Genomic DNA, 16966 nt, shown 5'->3' with positions numbered 1-16966 from the left:
ATATATATATATATATATATATATATATATAAACACGAATTATTATCAGTTGAAATATTTTTCCCAAGACGTGTCCGTTAAATAGTTTAGCTTCCAGCAGGCAATTTATAAACCCTTGTAGAGTGTCACACTAACTCATTTCGGAAGTCTAAACAAAAACATTTGTCAAGCCTCTATGTTTACACGAAGTCGCCCAGCATTCACAGACAATGGAACGTGGATGGAAAGTGTACCGCCGCCCAGTACTCCATCCTTCCATTAGTTAGTAAACGGACACAGCTGCTGAATCGGTCAGTCGCTTTTGCAGCAAGCGTGATTCGCAATCAGTGAAACACAACACGCTGTTCGCCGTTCAAATGTACCAGAATATTCAAGGCTTTTTCTACACCAATGACAAAAGTAGTGTACTGATTGATCTTGACGTCGCCTCATTCCACGCCCAAAAAATTCAATAAATATAGCGTTCTCCCCAGAGTTCTTTCCAGCGGTTGATTTCTCTCATCAAGTTGTGTGTCGAAGAGGATTTTAATGGGAAAAGTAATCCGTAGGAAAGCACGACACATTATTTTAACATGAAACTTCAACCAGTTCCTGTGCATCCACGGCCTTCTGTTTCTAGGTATAAAAGTCTGGATGAACTAGACTGTCACTAGTCGCACTGTCAAAAAATCGTACCAAAATGCGCGTACTCCTTAGTGCTGATCGTCGCGCATGGACAGGAGCAGTGGGCGAGTTTCACGAAGCAATGTATCCTGAAATATGAAATATCACCTGTCAAAAGGAATATGTGAAGTACACCTTGGATTTTTATAATACACACCATCCAAAGAGAACAATATCTGGCCCAGAAATGCCACTGGTTTTTCGAGTTCCAGTCAACTATCCATACAATGCGGCTAGGCCTGGACCGTCTGTCTAGGGAGACTCGAAACTTGTACGACTTCAGATGTTCTCCGTATGTACCTTTTCTGCTGCGGTTGAGTCACGCTTGCCGTAAACTGGCGCAGGGAACCGGTAATTGCCGCAAAAATATTAGGAATGCGAAGATACTTGGTGGGTGTAAAAGCTATGGTATCAGTGGTCAATGTCTCAATGAATCATGTCAGCATTCACATTCCTTTTAGGTGACCTGGCTTGCGGCCTCAGCCTCAACTCTGGCCGCACGCTGCTCCAACTCGAAACCCGTATAGTAGCTTAGTTTAGTTTTAATACGTAAAATTGGCCAAACTAGCTGAATTCCGTCCGTCTTGTTATGATGCTTCTTCTTGGTCTCGTGGAATAAAAACGAAAGTAATCATCACTCAGCTGTAACACTTTCGGTGCCTAGCAGCCACACCATTCGCAGGAGGGACAGTCAGATTGCTAAACCTAGAAAGCAGTAGTCCAGATCCTGAGGTTGTGGTTGAACAACCGTCCTCCTGATCAGCAAGTTCGCGGCTCTGTCCGCTTAGCCATCCCGTGCTCTCGTGAAACCAGTAAGAGTAACTTAGCTTGTGAAAATTACCACAATCTGGACCAAGATATTCGGTACAAGCGAATCAAGTAGTCAACTGTGGTGAGCATGGATCAAACTGAATGATCGTCTTCACGTCGGTCTGCCAGTCACCTAGTACAGGAAACTGAAGCACGTGCTAGATTTCCAAAGGCCATATGTAAAGGTCTTTTTGGTAACCTCAAGCAAGGATGTACAGGGATGGTCCGAAGCCGCTTAAAGTCATCAATAATCTGTTCCATACGTGTTTAGTTATGTAAGATCCATGGGTGTATTCTGACAATTGTGTTAGTGTTGGCAACGTCACGGCCTACAAGGATGGTGTAGTTTTCCCACCTGTAAATGTGTAGGCGAAATTAATGATGCCCAAACGATTCAAACCTATGGATTCGCACGTGACGGTAGCAAGCAACATCATAATCCGAGCATATCAACAGAAAAGCGGACTACCTGAGCGAATACGTTTCATGAGAACATGAAATGAACTCCATTGTTACACCAAGTGATTTTGGCACGGACCAACCTCTCGGCCCAAGATGTGAGCATATCATGGAGCAGAAAAATGTCCGAAGAAACCTTCGCCTTCTTGAATTGCAATGCTATCGCCAAGAACTGAAGCGCCTTGCGAGTCAGAAAGTTAGTTGCACTTTGTGAAGCTTCGACAAACTTCCTAAATAAGCAAAATTTTTAAGGTATACTTAAGGTCAGCATTTTCACAGAGTTAGCACGAGTGGTAATCAATATCCCCATTATCATCAAATGATAACCTATTAAAAATATGGTGTTGTCATCAACTCATGTAGATCTCCAAGCGATCATTTTCACGCTGCTCTCACATTAGAATGGATGTGATTCTCCTCATTCAGGGCACCAGGATAGCCATTCTGTGAAGATAAAAAAGCGCGTGGCGTACCGAGAAGTGTTAGCTACCGGTTATGTAGCCCTAAAACTAAACAACGTTCAAGTAAAAAATGAAGACCTACTACAGGGAATCTCAATAGTTAAGCAGTGTGTTAAGGGCCAGGCTGGGTGATCCTGGGTTCATCATTATGGCGAAAAGAAAAGACTGGAGCTTTTATATTCCAGCCAGGCCGCTTATCTTTCCGTAATAAACTCCACCAAAAGCCTCACAAATACCCTCAGTGCTTCTGAATACTCTTCCCATGGTCATTATACTAATGTATCGTCTCAAGAAAGCCTATGAATAAATTGGAATTTCTCACTGGGTGTGGAAATTTCAGTGACGCAAGATGCTGCCTCAAAAACAACTAAACTGCTTTCAGTTCCATTCATTATCACTTAAAACATGCATCCAGCTTGCAAATGAAACCTCACTTTGCCTAATAATGATGGGAAACATTTGATCCTTTCGTACAGCCAGTAGTTTCTGCTTGATGTGACAAATTCGAGAGTACAAATTGGAGGACAAAAACTCCAGTGCGCTTTTCGCGTCCATGTTGAACAGGTCGTTTTGATGTAAGTAAATGATTTCCAAAATCCAGCTCCCGCAACTAAATAACCCAAAGGATGAAGCGACCTCAAACCTAATTAGTTGTAAATTCTCGTGCTGAGATTTGACAACTGCTGATAATTTCTTCTTCGAATAACAATTTTCCCCGGGTCAATTTCTGATTAATTTTAGCCACCTCAGTACTATTTGTACTGGAAACCACGTTATGCAGATGGAGGATACCAACCCAGCTGGACAAGAGGTACGTTCGGAAAAGTATCGCTATGTTGATATATTCAGTGTATGATTTTCTAAAAGACAGGAGGACGCGCGCTTGTCAGTGCACTGGGTGTTGTCGGAACAGACGCTGTTGTCCCCATATCCCCACTTTACCTATCGTCGGCAAGCAAAAAAGAGCATAAGGAAAGAGACTGCCTACCTCCTGTTATCATTATTGCAAAGAGCTGCACTGTGGTTTTGTTTTTCATATAAGCCCGTCACAATGAACGAGATTTCCTTTTCATCAACCTCATATAACCACGCAATTAAAGCTGTGACCAGTGCCAATACGCTTTCACAATGTTGGTTTTTGATAATATGCTAATGACTCATTTCTGAATACTTTTGTTCATCGCATAATGCCGGTAAGTTTCTGCCGTCTGTACAAAAGAATAAAAGCATCAAAATTGGGGACAATTCCCCTAGTAATAAGTCTATACAATTGCTCTATCATATGCGGTGCCTCCGTTGTCTTAGTTTGTTACAACTATTGAGATAGCGAGCCCAGTCTTTATCAGAGGATATAAACGGTCGATAAACAAACTTAGATCACCATTTATCGTTTACGCAAGAATTATTCTGCTAAAATTTTATTCACTCAGCTACATGAATAAACATGAGTGAGAACTTGATGCATTACAATGTTGCGCATATCAAATAGAGTGGAGCAGGCAAACGCTCCAGTCACACTAATTTGACTTCAACTAGAAAAACAGTATAATTACGATCATACATCAACAGGAAACGAACGTTTCATAAAATCCCTCATTCCCTTCTGCCTTGTCCGAATCTGTCCACCTCTAGGTTTTCGCCACTCCAAATTAGGCAAGGGGAGCAACGTCCCTCTCAACAAGCGGTTGCTCGGCATGCGAAACATATGAGCCGGCTTGTAATTCTGGTTGATCCCAGCTATAATTCTGAGACCACGGTTGTTAAATGACTGAAGATATCTTACACACCCCGTTCTAAGTGACCATGTCTCGCAGTCGTACGATACACGCGTCCTATGAGGTCCAGCGTTGACATTTTGACACCACAAGTGGTGCCAGCTGGCGAAGACAATTCTGGCGTTCATCTCGCCTGTCACACTATCGTCAGAGTCAATGCAACCATTGCGATACCTCAGCATCACCCCTTCAATCCTTTGAGGTATGTTCAGCCACTGTACGCCATACAGCACGACTGGGCACTATGTGGGAGCAAAGTAGCTGCAAAAGGGTTGGATGAACTCAGTCAGCTCCTCTTGTACCGCTTGTGCTTACTGCGCTTCCTCAAAAACGAGGATAATAGTGTCCACGTATCCTTGGTCGACAATGGTCTTGCTTGCCACAGGTGTGGAGACCTTCCAGAGTATACACCATAACTTCATCAATAACAAAAGTAAACAAAAACGGAGGATAGACACGTTTGTCGGACACCACTGATTTCAGGAGGGCTTTTGTAGATCTCCACACACTCCCGCGCACCGATATGAATGCGAACACCAAGAGCTTATGACACTCACGAACTCCTGAGACATACTTTGTTGTACAAGCGTGTTGAAAAGAACGAACTCGTTGACGAAATCACACGCACTCCTAAAGTCAGGTAGCATCAAAGTGACAATGCACCCATACTCGTGGCGTTGCACATACACTTGACGGAGTGTGGAGATGCGATCCACACATACTTTTCCCGGCAGGTATCCCGCTTACTGTTCTCGGAGCTGTCTTCACACGACTTCTTAAGAAAACGTAAAATGAGCGCCACAGATTCCGGATTCAACAGAAGTCAGGCCTACACGGTTGCCACACTCACTGCGAGCACCGGTTTACAAAATGGCCAGTTGGCTTGGGAGGCCTCGTTGGCCCAGATAAGGGCATATCAGTTGCAAAAGCACCGGTTGAACATTTCACCCCCACCTCTGAAAAGAACGGGTAGGAATCAACAACTCAGTGACGCTTAAGAGACAGAAGACATCCGCCTATTTCCGAATCCGTCGGCGCTTCCGAGTTCGTTGGCCGGAGATGTGTTACGGGTTGAGAACCAGCTGAGAAGCTGTGGGCTGCTGTTCGAGTGTTCAGCGCAGCGATTCAGGCACCCCCTTTCTTATTCGAGACAACGATCCGTTTTCCTCAGTGATTATTTCGGTCACCAAAGTTCTCTCCGGCCCTGTTGCGCTTATCGTTGCAAAGAGCCCAAGCCGTGGATTTTTTTATTATTAACCTCTCTGAAACCTTGGGTCAGGCTAACGTCTCGTTCAATCATGGCAAGACACGCACCAAAACAGGGAGTGGCAACTGCCTGCAGCGAAAGCCTTTCTCACCTCCTGGAAATTCGAAATCCACCAGCGTCCTCTGTCATTCTCCAAGCTCCTGTTTATCCAGTGTTTTAGGAGCCTGCGTGCGCCATTATAACCGCTAGTTGTGGGCATCTCCTTTATGACAGCAATAATAGCTGCTTGATCTGGACGATATCGTGTGTTCATTCAGTCGAGTCAGATGGTCTGGATGAACAGTTCTGAAAGCTGGAAACGGGTTCTTTAACCCGCTTCCATTCAACCTCCAAGCATTCTTCGTCACCCGCATGACTGTGCTTTAGCAGTAGTTTTCTAGCCAGATCAGCTACTGAAACTTGTCGAAGTCGATGGAAGGAACTGCCCTGCTTTGGCACACCCACCGCTGGCGGAAGACGAAGTGATAACCTGGCCCGCACGATGGAGTTATAAGAGTCAAGTTGCGTACCCGAGAAGGAACGATAACACTTAACTGAGGCTCTCCATTGGTAACTGATAGCCACGTGGTCCAATTGAGTCCACGACTGTCTTGTGATGGGTGACCTCCAAGCAACTCGATGGGAGCGTGTGTTGGAAGTTCGTACGGGCCAGGCGCGGACAACGGTTTGTACACAACTAAGAGATTCGCTCCATATTATCCGTAGGCTCAGCATGAACTTCAAATCTACCACCTAACTGTGCTTCTTCCGGGCTTAATCGTCCGAATTGGCCATTCATATCACCCACCAAGATTACTATGTCCGTCCCTCTTGCTAATCGAAGTAGTTTTGATAAGTCTTGATAAAACGCCTCCTCCGCAGTCTCGAAACTGCTGTCTGTCGGGGCTGATACGACAAATATACACCGTTTACCGCATCGACCCACATTGATCTTAATTGAACCAGACAACTGAACAGTGCAAGGGGAATTTTTCATTGGGATCTGGTCCAGTTAGGCGCCTTGCAACTCCCACATCCTAGATACCACGATCCATTGCGTCACGACCACCGGATACCCAGAAAGTGAAATATGGAACATCTGCACTAGTTCCAAGCGGCTTGAGGTGCACGGCTGAAATGAGGTCTTATATGCGTGATTCGGAGACACGACATACATCAACAGAAAGGGGAAGTAAGGTTTTGGCAAGAGATGCCTGTTGCGACACATCAAACGCTGCAATGTGTATCAGATCTTTTGGGGTTAGTAAGTGATCTTTTTATCCTCTGCGAAGGTTTAAACACAGAACAATGGCTAGCGGATAATAAATGGGTTGACTGTACTGCGTCTTTCGATGCCAGTCGACCGACTTCCTCGAAGGGCACTTTTCGCACAACCATGTGAAGGGTGGAAGAGAGCCAGAGGCGGTCAAACAATGACTTGGCAGCAAAGTATGAAAGCCATTACCAACAAACTCAGCTGAGAGGGTCACTGCCGTCTTCCTGAATGGGGACCCCAAGACGGGCAACATCAATGGCTAGAGACATTGTCAGACACGGTCCAGCCGCGCCCTCAATGGCGGTCCGTGCACCCAAACTATTGCCTTCAATGCATAGCTCCTTTCCCCACCCCACCCCACTTGCCAGCCCCCTGACAATGTCGGATTTATGCACCTATTTATCAGCTCCCGCCTGCAATGCGCACCTAGCCCCCCCCCAAATCATCGGTGAACGAAACTGCGGCAGCTACAACCACTGTACGACGAGTACGCGGTTATTACAGCTGACAATGATGATGATGTCGTTCGATGGGTGGGGAGTGTGAGGGGAACCCGGTGAGCGAAGAGCTGCAAGGGTGAATGATACTTCCAGGTTGCCCAAGCTGAAGGAAGTATAGTTGAGGTACTCCACCTGGGGTCTTTGAATTAGAAGTCTGACCCAAAAGGCAGTGGAAGGATCTGGGGTTTTGTTCGGGGACCCTGTCCCTAGCTTCTGAACTACGAGGCAGCGATTCTTAGGGTTTTCTTAAGTGACCCCTCTCAGAGCCGACTCAGGGGACCAGCCTGGCCCGAGGGCGAAGGGAGCGAGGCATTACTGTCGTACTCCTATTGCAACTACGCACAGCATGTGCTTTTGGGCAGTACGGAATCTGAGTTTTTAGAGTATTTCGACCGTATTGAATAATTAATTCGCGATCACAGCCAACTGTTCAACGTCCGAAGTGTGCGGTTTTTGGGGTCAACTTTCTCTAACCCGTGCTTCCCCGAGAGATGGCAAAATCGATCCTTCCATAAACATGGACATACCGGTAGCCTGGAAGAAAACCTTCGCACCCCTATCGCGGAAGAAGTACGACTTCACCTCCAGACCACCTCGGAATACGAATACTCAGTACGGTGACTTGCTATTCTTCGTCCGGATGCTCCCCGTTGGCCTTCGCTGCATGGTCGAAACTCTAGGAAGTAAGGTGTAGCCAACATAGCCCATAGGAACATTGCAGAACAGAAGTTGGTCACCAAGAAATGGTGAGAGCTTTACGTTGGGAACGCAGTGAATGATATAGAAAACTACTCACGTGCGTACCAGATGGTGCAACTGACCGATTCAATCGAGTTTCACACAAGTCTCATTTGCAATGTTCCACAAATAAATGAGTGGTGCAAACTGCCATAGAACTCGGCTGCCTGAATACTCAAGATACTAAAGTTTTTTTCTCCGTGGGCAATACCACACGCATGACCGGTGTTACCTGATGCATCCGACGCAGGAACCCTGATTCTCTGGGACAAACAACTTAGACGCTTTTTCAAATTCACGTATGGTTAGCGGCAATATTCAAACATTTGAATGATTATCGGAAACTCATTTCGAAAAACCAGGTCAAACGAAATCTGCTGAGGTGACCCTCAGCATGCAAAACAGGTAAGCGATGAAATTAGTAACCCCAAATGGTATCGGTTGTTGGATGATAATACGGCAACCTAGAAGAGCCATCTAGAGTGGATAGGCCATCAAAGTGTAATGTGAACCCGTATAAACAGTGTTCAATCGCGGTAGAAATCAAATGTTTAAGCAATGCTTTATGCAGTCAGAGGCTTCTCATACCGAAAGGGTGAATATACCGGATTCATCGACAGCTCCCAGTAATCCAGCTAAGACTTCAGTGATCCCAATATCCAACATCTGTAAAACCGATAGACAATTACATGTAGTGGCACAACACAGAGTCAGCTCCTGGTAAGCCCTTACCTACCTACCGCACATTCAGTCTCGTTAGAGCTAACACCACTTTCGTGACACTTCACCCAGCTAATGAAATCAAATCATGTTCATTTTAATGCACTCGAATTTTTAGTAGGCTCACAACAATGCTGGGTACGACGTGATATGCTTAAAATTTGACTAACCACAAAGTGCACCCAGATACTAGCTCTTCAAAAAAAGTAAACCCTGAAGATATGAAGGTATCTACTGATGGACACAGTAATCTCATCCGAATAAATGGTCATTCTCAGGACTGATTACTTGCTGACCAAAAGCTTACGAACCTGTGGTGTATCACGGAAATTCTTGAAGTAATTCCGAAAACACAATTCAGACAGAAAGCCCTGTCCATAGGGATAAAATCGTACGAGATAGGTAAATCAGACAAAGAAAATAACCCCATTAATCTGTCCCATGGCTTAAATGTGGAACTGAGGAGAGAAAATGATTGGGTGAAATATCCTCCGTTTGACGATAATTCGTTAAGTGAACTACTGAATATGATACCTCTTTCGATAAGAGGATACAGACTAAGGGAATCCCGAAGATGTCGAAAGCCAAAAGTACACCTAAAGATCTGGAGCCCGGCGCAGCTGTCATAGTTGAAGTTAACCACAAGTTACTTCAAAGTCTGTCCTTCAATTCTGCTTCGTTCAGGAGATAAGGGTCGCCAACGGTGCGAAATGCACTGATGACTGATACATTATCAGTACGTCTAATCTTTGTTCGGACTAAACGGTAGTTCAAACACCCAACGCATCACAAGTCCACCTATGTTGACCTACCCGCCTTGAATATGGCCCCGGTAGCTTGAAAACACAGGTATCAATCTCTGGGATTCCCGTTCCGGAATTTTGGGGTTCTATAGCCTTCTGAACCATCGAATCCTTCCGGAAGATACTATCTGAAATCGACCACACTGACATAACTATCAGAAATTGTCCGGTTTTGCGGCGAAACTAGAATGTAAAGCACTCCAACTGCGATTGAGTAATATATGCCCAAACTGTAGAGTAAACACCGCCAAGTAACAGCTAGAGGTCGAAGTCCATTAGAAAGGCATTGGAAACAGTTGAATCTTTGACAACGCTGTTCACAGACATAAACGGAGAAAAATGCGATGCTGTACAGCATAAATGGGTCGATATAACTTCAAGCATCTTCGCTGTTTGATGGTTTGCTTTTTCGCAGTCGTGTAGCAGCAACTTCCATCAGTGTACATGCAGCATCTTCAACGTCGGTGGACCCAGACTCGCTGTCACTGGATTCACTGGAGTCAGAATCAGAATAGGCCGTGAGACCAAAGCTGGTCTGCGAGTTCCCTGGATATGGTGTTACGTGATCCAGCGGTACATCGCCATTTTGCGGATCAGCTGGTTGGACGGTACCTGTCAAAGAAAGCACGCAAATGAGAAGCTGCTAACCGACCAGATAACATTTTTTCGATCGGGAAGGGACCAATCCATGGAAAAAAATAAGCAACTGTATCAGCAACTGTATGAGTAAAATAAGACCGAATCAAAGGCCGCGACCGCTAGTGAATCCGAACACACGTCGAGAAGTTGTTGGACAAGCGTTGATCCAAAATCAGTCTTCGAGTAGCTAGCTTTAAATGGAAGTATTCGACAGCTGTCTTCCTCAGGTAACAGAATTTTGATAGCAATATTCTACAATGATGCGCCCTACATATGCGATATTTCTAGACATCCCTATGAACTGCTTACCGAAATTACTCAAGTACACTTTCCTAGCTCAGAAAAAGACAAGATTTGTTCTCGTGGGATAACATATAGACAAGTAAACTTCCGACCGTCAGCCCGAATCCACTGCGTTCTAGTTTGGCTTACAGTCGCGATGAACCAGAGAAAAGTGGCCTACCCAAGCTACCCAACTGGTTGTGATTTCACACCAGTCGAATATGTAACAAACAATCAAGGGAAAAGATGAAAAACTGACCTGTATGTTCCGTACGCGCTGTTTTGGGTTTCGGAGGTAAAGCCATTTCGGGTAGTCCACTAGGGGGTCCAAAAATATATGAGAGACGGGATAAGAGAAACTCACGATGGTCGCTTAAGCGCATTGGCAAGAAGGGCTCGCTGGCTTGGTCCAGAACGAACTGGGGAAGGTCTCATGGGTGTGTCAGATTGGGAGACGACTTGGGGCGCAGGGCGATGAGCGTAACCAATGAGCGTTAAGAAGAAATATGAGTACTAGCAACCTCTCTGCGTACTACAAACTGAAACTTAATTCTCTACAAGAGACAAATGGTGCAGGTAAGGGAGTGCCGAATAACTACATTAGCTGTTGTATCCTCCCTAACAGAAAGTCTTATAAGACGCAGCTAGCCCGATAGGATAAATACGATATTTATTTCCATCTTGCTATTCCTAGGTTTTGGATGGTTCTTGCGAAGTACATTTAGAAGCACCGTATCCTATCTCTAGAGATATCTCTTATGTCCGATCTACTCTGAACAAGACACCTATAAACAGGTATACAAGAATGCCACAGTAAAAGGATATTTGAGCTTCACGCAACAACGCAGCGATTTCCTCCTCTTTTTCGAGCTCCACTTTGTGCTGTCTCACTGCAAGTGTTTGAAGATATTCAACTTCCTCTTCATCCAAGCGATGAACCCGGTTCTTCAATGCCACCTGCGCCTCGAATTCTTCCTGCTTCCGATCCTTTTCAATCTGAAAAGTGGCAAGTATGCATAGTGGGAGTATCAGGCCGCGGATGAATACCGTAAAACATGACCTAGAGTGGACATAGATAAAATGAATGGAATTGAAGATTACGGCAGCACAGAAGCTGTGACAGCACTAACTACACAAACTCTGTCAGTCCAGGCATAGCTGGAATAGGGCACGAAAGTTCGAAGGTTTAACTAATCAGCAGTGCTCACCCGCTTCCTTGAGATTTTTTTCACGCTTTACAAATGGAACCAGCTTTCGTAGTTCTATCGTTCGAATATGTTTCCCATTTTGTAGATGCCTCACTGGTCTTCTAAGATACCGTTTGTATTTGGCTTCTTGATGCGTATTTCAATAGTCTGACCCTCTTTCAGAAGATGTCACTTTCGTACAGTTGAAATCCCCAGAAGGACAATAGTATAAGCATTATTATAGTGATTCCGAAATAGGAAGCCATCATGAAAGCAATACCTACAAAAGTAACTTTGGCACTTAACTTGGTCTCGTAAGAATCCCCACGGTAGCAAAACATTTTGGGTTTCCTCCGTAGCAAAACTCTCCCAAATGTGAATTTATCGACTTATGTGTTCCTCTCGGTCGTCTAAGCTACAGTAGAATATACATTTGTTTCCACTGTTCGTGTGACAGGACTGGATAAGCTCTTCCTTTTCTCGTGGGATGTTGAGACGGCAAGTCGATCGAACGACTTAATGAGAGCGTATTCCCCAAGAGTGCATCTCACATAAAGTGACCTCAAATACAACCGAGGCTACATTTCACTGCTAGGCGGCTGCACTGAGTTCCGTTTTGACTCATACAGAGATGGCGGCGGTAGCGCCAAAAACCACTGACAAACTAGCCGTTTGGTAGCATCTAGAAAGACCAAATATAGTTGGTCTCTACATGCTTGTTCCACATCAGAGGGGACTCTGACAGTGCAAATGCAAACAAAATACTCTTGAAGTTCATCCTAACGTTCAGAAGTTGCAGTTGTGGCCTATCTCAAGAGCTGCTGCCTTGAGGCAGCTACCCTTGAATACTGTAGTACGAAAACTATAACTTCCGCAGCCATTGCAGGTCTATTACCACTAAGTCTGAGTCTTAAGGAGTACATTGAGACAAAACCAGTTGTGCCTTGGTCCCTATTTTGTTCACTGAGCTTGGCAATTTGATTGCAAACGCTTCATCACCAATCAAGGTGGCATCATCAGGGCATTATTGTACCTTATCGCTTATACAGGAAAAGATGAGAAAACCAACCAACCTGTACAGCAACTATTGGAATAGGAAGAAAGGACCCAAAATTCTATCCCATTACGGGAATATTTGGAGCTGCCTAAGAATCTAATAACAACCCAACGGACATCGAAGGGTATCCAAATGGAACGCATAAGACAGCCGCATAGAACAGTACGCCGTTAATAGCAATCGGTTAGAGGTAAGAGCAGAAGTATTTACATTAGGAATTCATATGGCTGCCAACAAAGTAGCGGGTGTTGCCAACATATACAAATATGCCAAAAGTAGAAATAACCAAACGACTACTACCAGCAGACGCCCGTTCAGAACGGACACGGCATACGGTAGAGGAAATAGTGCACGTCATAAAAGCACGCCTGAATCTCATTCCATTGATCTTTGATTCCGAGGTTTCCACCAAAGAGCAAGGTCTAGCGGTTAAATCACCAATATCACAGGTATTGGCGAATATTCTCATGAGACTTTGAACAAAAAGCTTTAGCCGGATTCCCGTACCAACCTAAGCATTACGTAGATGACACTTTCGTCGTGATGAGACGAGACAAGGTTAGTGGATTTTTTTTCGACCATCTGAATGAACTTAATGTGCACATTGAAATTTAGTACAGTTAACTTCGGGTTCCCTAAGTTTCTCGGACTCCATGATACATAAGGTCGGAGGAAAACTAAAAAAACACCGTATATGAGAAGCCGACCAAAAACAATTTGAAATTCCCCCATCCTATCAGACGTAAGATTTAGGCAACCATACTAACCGACACAATCCTTTAATTGACAGCCAAAACTGATCTAGTATGCTTATCTGAAGAGATATTACTGATTTGTTCTCCGCCTGTCTTAAAACCTGGCTAACTAGGTGCCCTGCTCAAGTGGCCTAATGCGGTTTTTGTGTCAAAAGCGAACGTTTGCCCGGTTAAAATTACCCATAAAACCTGGCTAACTAGGTGCCCTGCTCAAGTGGCCTAATGCGGTTTTTGTGTCAAAAGCGAAACGTTGCCCGGTTAAAAATTACCCATTGTCTACGAAGTCCTTCTGAAACGATGACTAATTAATCGGTTCCAAAATTCTACCAATTGACTAAACAGTAAAGGTTGTTCAGGCAATGAAAGCAATTCATTTCATGTCTCGGCATGTGTATTCGAGAATGTAGCAGGATCACGTGACGCCTCGATTGGCAGCTTTTCAATGTTGACCACTCCTGGCTATACTCGAGAGCATAGTTTATGTTGACTGAATTGATTCATTGGTTCGGCCCATTCAATCAGACGCGCCTATACTGCTGTCGTGCCCTAAATCACGTAAAGCAACCACCTGCAAAATATGATGCAAGTCTGCCTACTGACTAGTTATCAGTACCAACTGAGTATTGAAGCTGGTGTTACCAATTTTAGACATTTCCAGTCAAGCGACAGGAATCTTATCGTTAATTGGTTCCGGGGAGTCAGAATCCTTCGATAAACTACCAGAGCCCAGACAGCGGATAAAGCGTACCTTAGCATAAATGGAAAGTAACTGTACGCCGCAAGACATGCATAAGGACTCATCTGTGAACTTATGCATAAACCCCAAGTCAAAAACTTACCACAACGAGATAATATACAAGAACATCAATACTATACAGAGTTTTGTTTAGTTGGAACATTTGTTCTCTACTAATCTGTCAGTCGCATATCGCAGAACCGGAGTACCATTTAAGTAGGGATGTTTACATTGTTTGTTTGAACCGCTATTGCGATTGCAGTTCCCAACAGACTTATTTACATAGGGATTCCAGTAAATTTCGTGGTGCGGTTGGTGACTTTATCCCACACAAAAGCTCATGTGCATCGATTGGGGAATGAGACTTCCCAGCCAGTATTGAAAGTGCTTGTCGTGTTCGACGCCGGTTTGGGAAGTCGATTGTTACGGCGTCAAGTTAGCCCATTGAATGAAAAAATAACCGTTCAGCTATAATGCCCTTTCGTTGCCTAGCTACCATGCCACCTGAAGGAACCCAAAGTGAAAAGGAAGCCTGAAGGAGAACTAAGGTGATATTCCAAGGTGTATTCCTAGTTAAAAATATACTTGTGTTCGCAGCAGGGCGTGCTTGTGCATAATAGTGAACAAGCGTAGACTGGTAGCTGAGTAGGATAACCTTAAAATGCACAACCCATTGAGTACCTTGATGCCAATAGAACCAGAAAGAGTGGGTGTTTAAAACTCACAAAACGAGCAATTCGTTTTAGGCTAATCAACGCAAACGTAGGCAAGATTCGAGTATCCGAACAAATACCTTATTGATGAAGTAGAACGCAAACTTTACACAACGAACGGTAGATAAAAAACTATAAACATTAAATGTACAAGACTGAGGGAACGACAGTTGCTGCAAATACCGGAGTTTACTACATAACATAGCGCAGTTTGAATAACAGTGGCACGGTGGTCCCAGGCGTAACATAGCACTCGCATCGATGCATAATGTGATGATACGTGGACAACTAAAGTAGTAATATGACTCCTTTACTGAGGATTGGATATCGATATATCGGTTATACTGAGCTCGATTACGTCCAAATACACCGCAACCAACAGTACATGTGCCACAGGGAAAGAACAAGTGGGGTGTTTCCCTAGTTAGAACGACCATTTACCGACAGAAAAGAAAAACTGAACCAGATACCATCGGGGAAATTCACCGGCCGAATAATAACAGCCTACCGAGGTGAGTAGAAGCTACAGTAACTGGTGAAAAATTTGTTATTTACGAGAGTCAGGTAGATCATTTACATCTCTAAACAGAAAGAGGTCAACCAAGAGAGCAAGCTGCGCAGTGTTATACTACAACACCACGTAGCAGTGATCGCACAAATAACATTATGGACAGTGAAAATGTCAAAAAAATGGATACCTGGAGACGTTCATACAGAGAGCGCGCGTCATAGGGTTCTTCAACTACTCCCTCCTCCTCCTGGGTCTTTCTTCTAGCCTCCACATCCTTCTCAGAAATGAATCTAGGCGCGATTCCGGACATATGAAGTGTCGTTCGAACTGTGCGTGGAAGTGAACACTCGAGGCTAGTACAAAGGAAGGAAACGATAGTCGATCGAAAATCTGAAACTCGCATATATAAACATGAGTATACCAGCTGGTGCAAAGTGCACTGCAAATCAAATGGACTTCACGTAGTGCACGTCAGCACTTTTAACAGCTCGCTTGCTGGTAATGACGATCAATGACAACTCAAGGCGAAGTGTAATCAAATTTGGGTGCTGAGAGCTTTGCATCTTCCTGATTGCATACCAACCGACTCACCATGCACACGGTGGAAAACTACACGGAAAAGTGACCATGATGCTAGTTGGCCTGTTATTGTGCCCGTGTACGTTGAGTCTTTTTTAAAAACGTCGAGTTAATTCCACCAGTTTATTCTAAACGATGTTGTGAAATGACATTCCAGCTCTTCGTTTTGTTTCAACACTTTGCCAAGGCATTCTTTCCTCGTAGCTGTAGCTAGATGCCAGCGTTTACTACTGGTGCACTGTTGTTGATTATTAAAGTCATATGGCAGATAAAATGCATCGAGAACCATACGGACAGCCTGTTAAGGAGTATGCAGTAGTATGCCACCTTAGCCCCTCCCTGAAGGGTCGAATAATCATACCATCAAGTCAGTTGACAGACAATTATTTAAAGGTAACAATGGCCACCCATAGTGAAAGTTTCAAAATGGTCGTGTTCGACCACCGTCTCCTGAGACGTACTGACTGTTTTTGTCGTGATATATGGCTATGGGATCGTCTACCGCCTGGAATTTCCGTTACGTCAACGTACCCACTGTTCAACGATCACCATTTTTCGAAACTAAGCAACCCGGAAGTACCCCAAACTTTATACGTTCCAACGGTTGCATATTAGGCAGCACAATTAAGGATTTAATATTCTGATACTCTCCACCATTTTTGGAACGAAGCGTCAGGTGTCCCAGCATCATTGAAACTAGCGGCTGTCACAACTGGGCTAAGGATCACACCCTTGTGGTTGAAACGGTCACCACTGAAACGGCCACCGCAGTTTCGTTCACCGATGTTATGGGAGGGGGATAGGTACTGCGGGCGATCAAGCGGGAGGGTTGGAAAAGGAGCCATGCATTGAAGGCAATAGCTTGGATGCACGAGCGCCACCGAGGGCGCGACTGGGCCATGTCTGACAATGTCTCTAGCCATTGATGTGGCCCGTCTCGGGGTCCCCATTCAGGAAGACGGCAGTGACCCTCTCAGCTGAGTTTGTTGGTAATGGCTTTCATACTTTGCTGCCAAGTCATTGTTTGACCGCCTCTGGCTCTCTTCCACCCTTCAC

General features: G+C 44.6%; 1 protein-coding gene across 1 annotated transcript; it reads right to left on the bottom strand.

The window, feature by feature from the left end:
• Window positions 1-9665: 9665 nt before the first annotated feature.
• On the bottom strand, window positions 9666-15734 carry T265_03067 (hypothetical protein; the record flags this gene model as incomplete). Its single annotated transcript, XM_009167472.1, has 5 exons — window positions 9666-10063; window positions 10632-10690; window positions 10737-10830; window positions 11209-11368; window positions 15519-15734. The coding sequence occupies 5 exons, from the start codon at window positions 15732-15734 to the stop codon at window positions 9828-9830; spliced, it is 765 nt and encodes a 254-aa protein (XP_009165736.1).
• Between the last annotated feature and the right edge of the window lie 1232 nt (window positions 15735-16966).

Source organism: Opisthorchis viverrini (genome assembly GCF_000715545.1).
Source record: "Opisthorchis viverrini unplaced genomic scaffold opera_v5_42, whole genome shotgun sequence".
Taxonomy (NCBI): domain Eukaryota; kingdom Metazoa; phylum Platyhelminthes; class Trematoda; order Opisthorchiida; family Opisthorchiidae; genus Opisthorchis; species Opisthorchis viverrini.
This window is presented reverse-complemented; position numbering and strand designations above follow the sequence as displayed.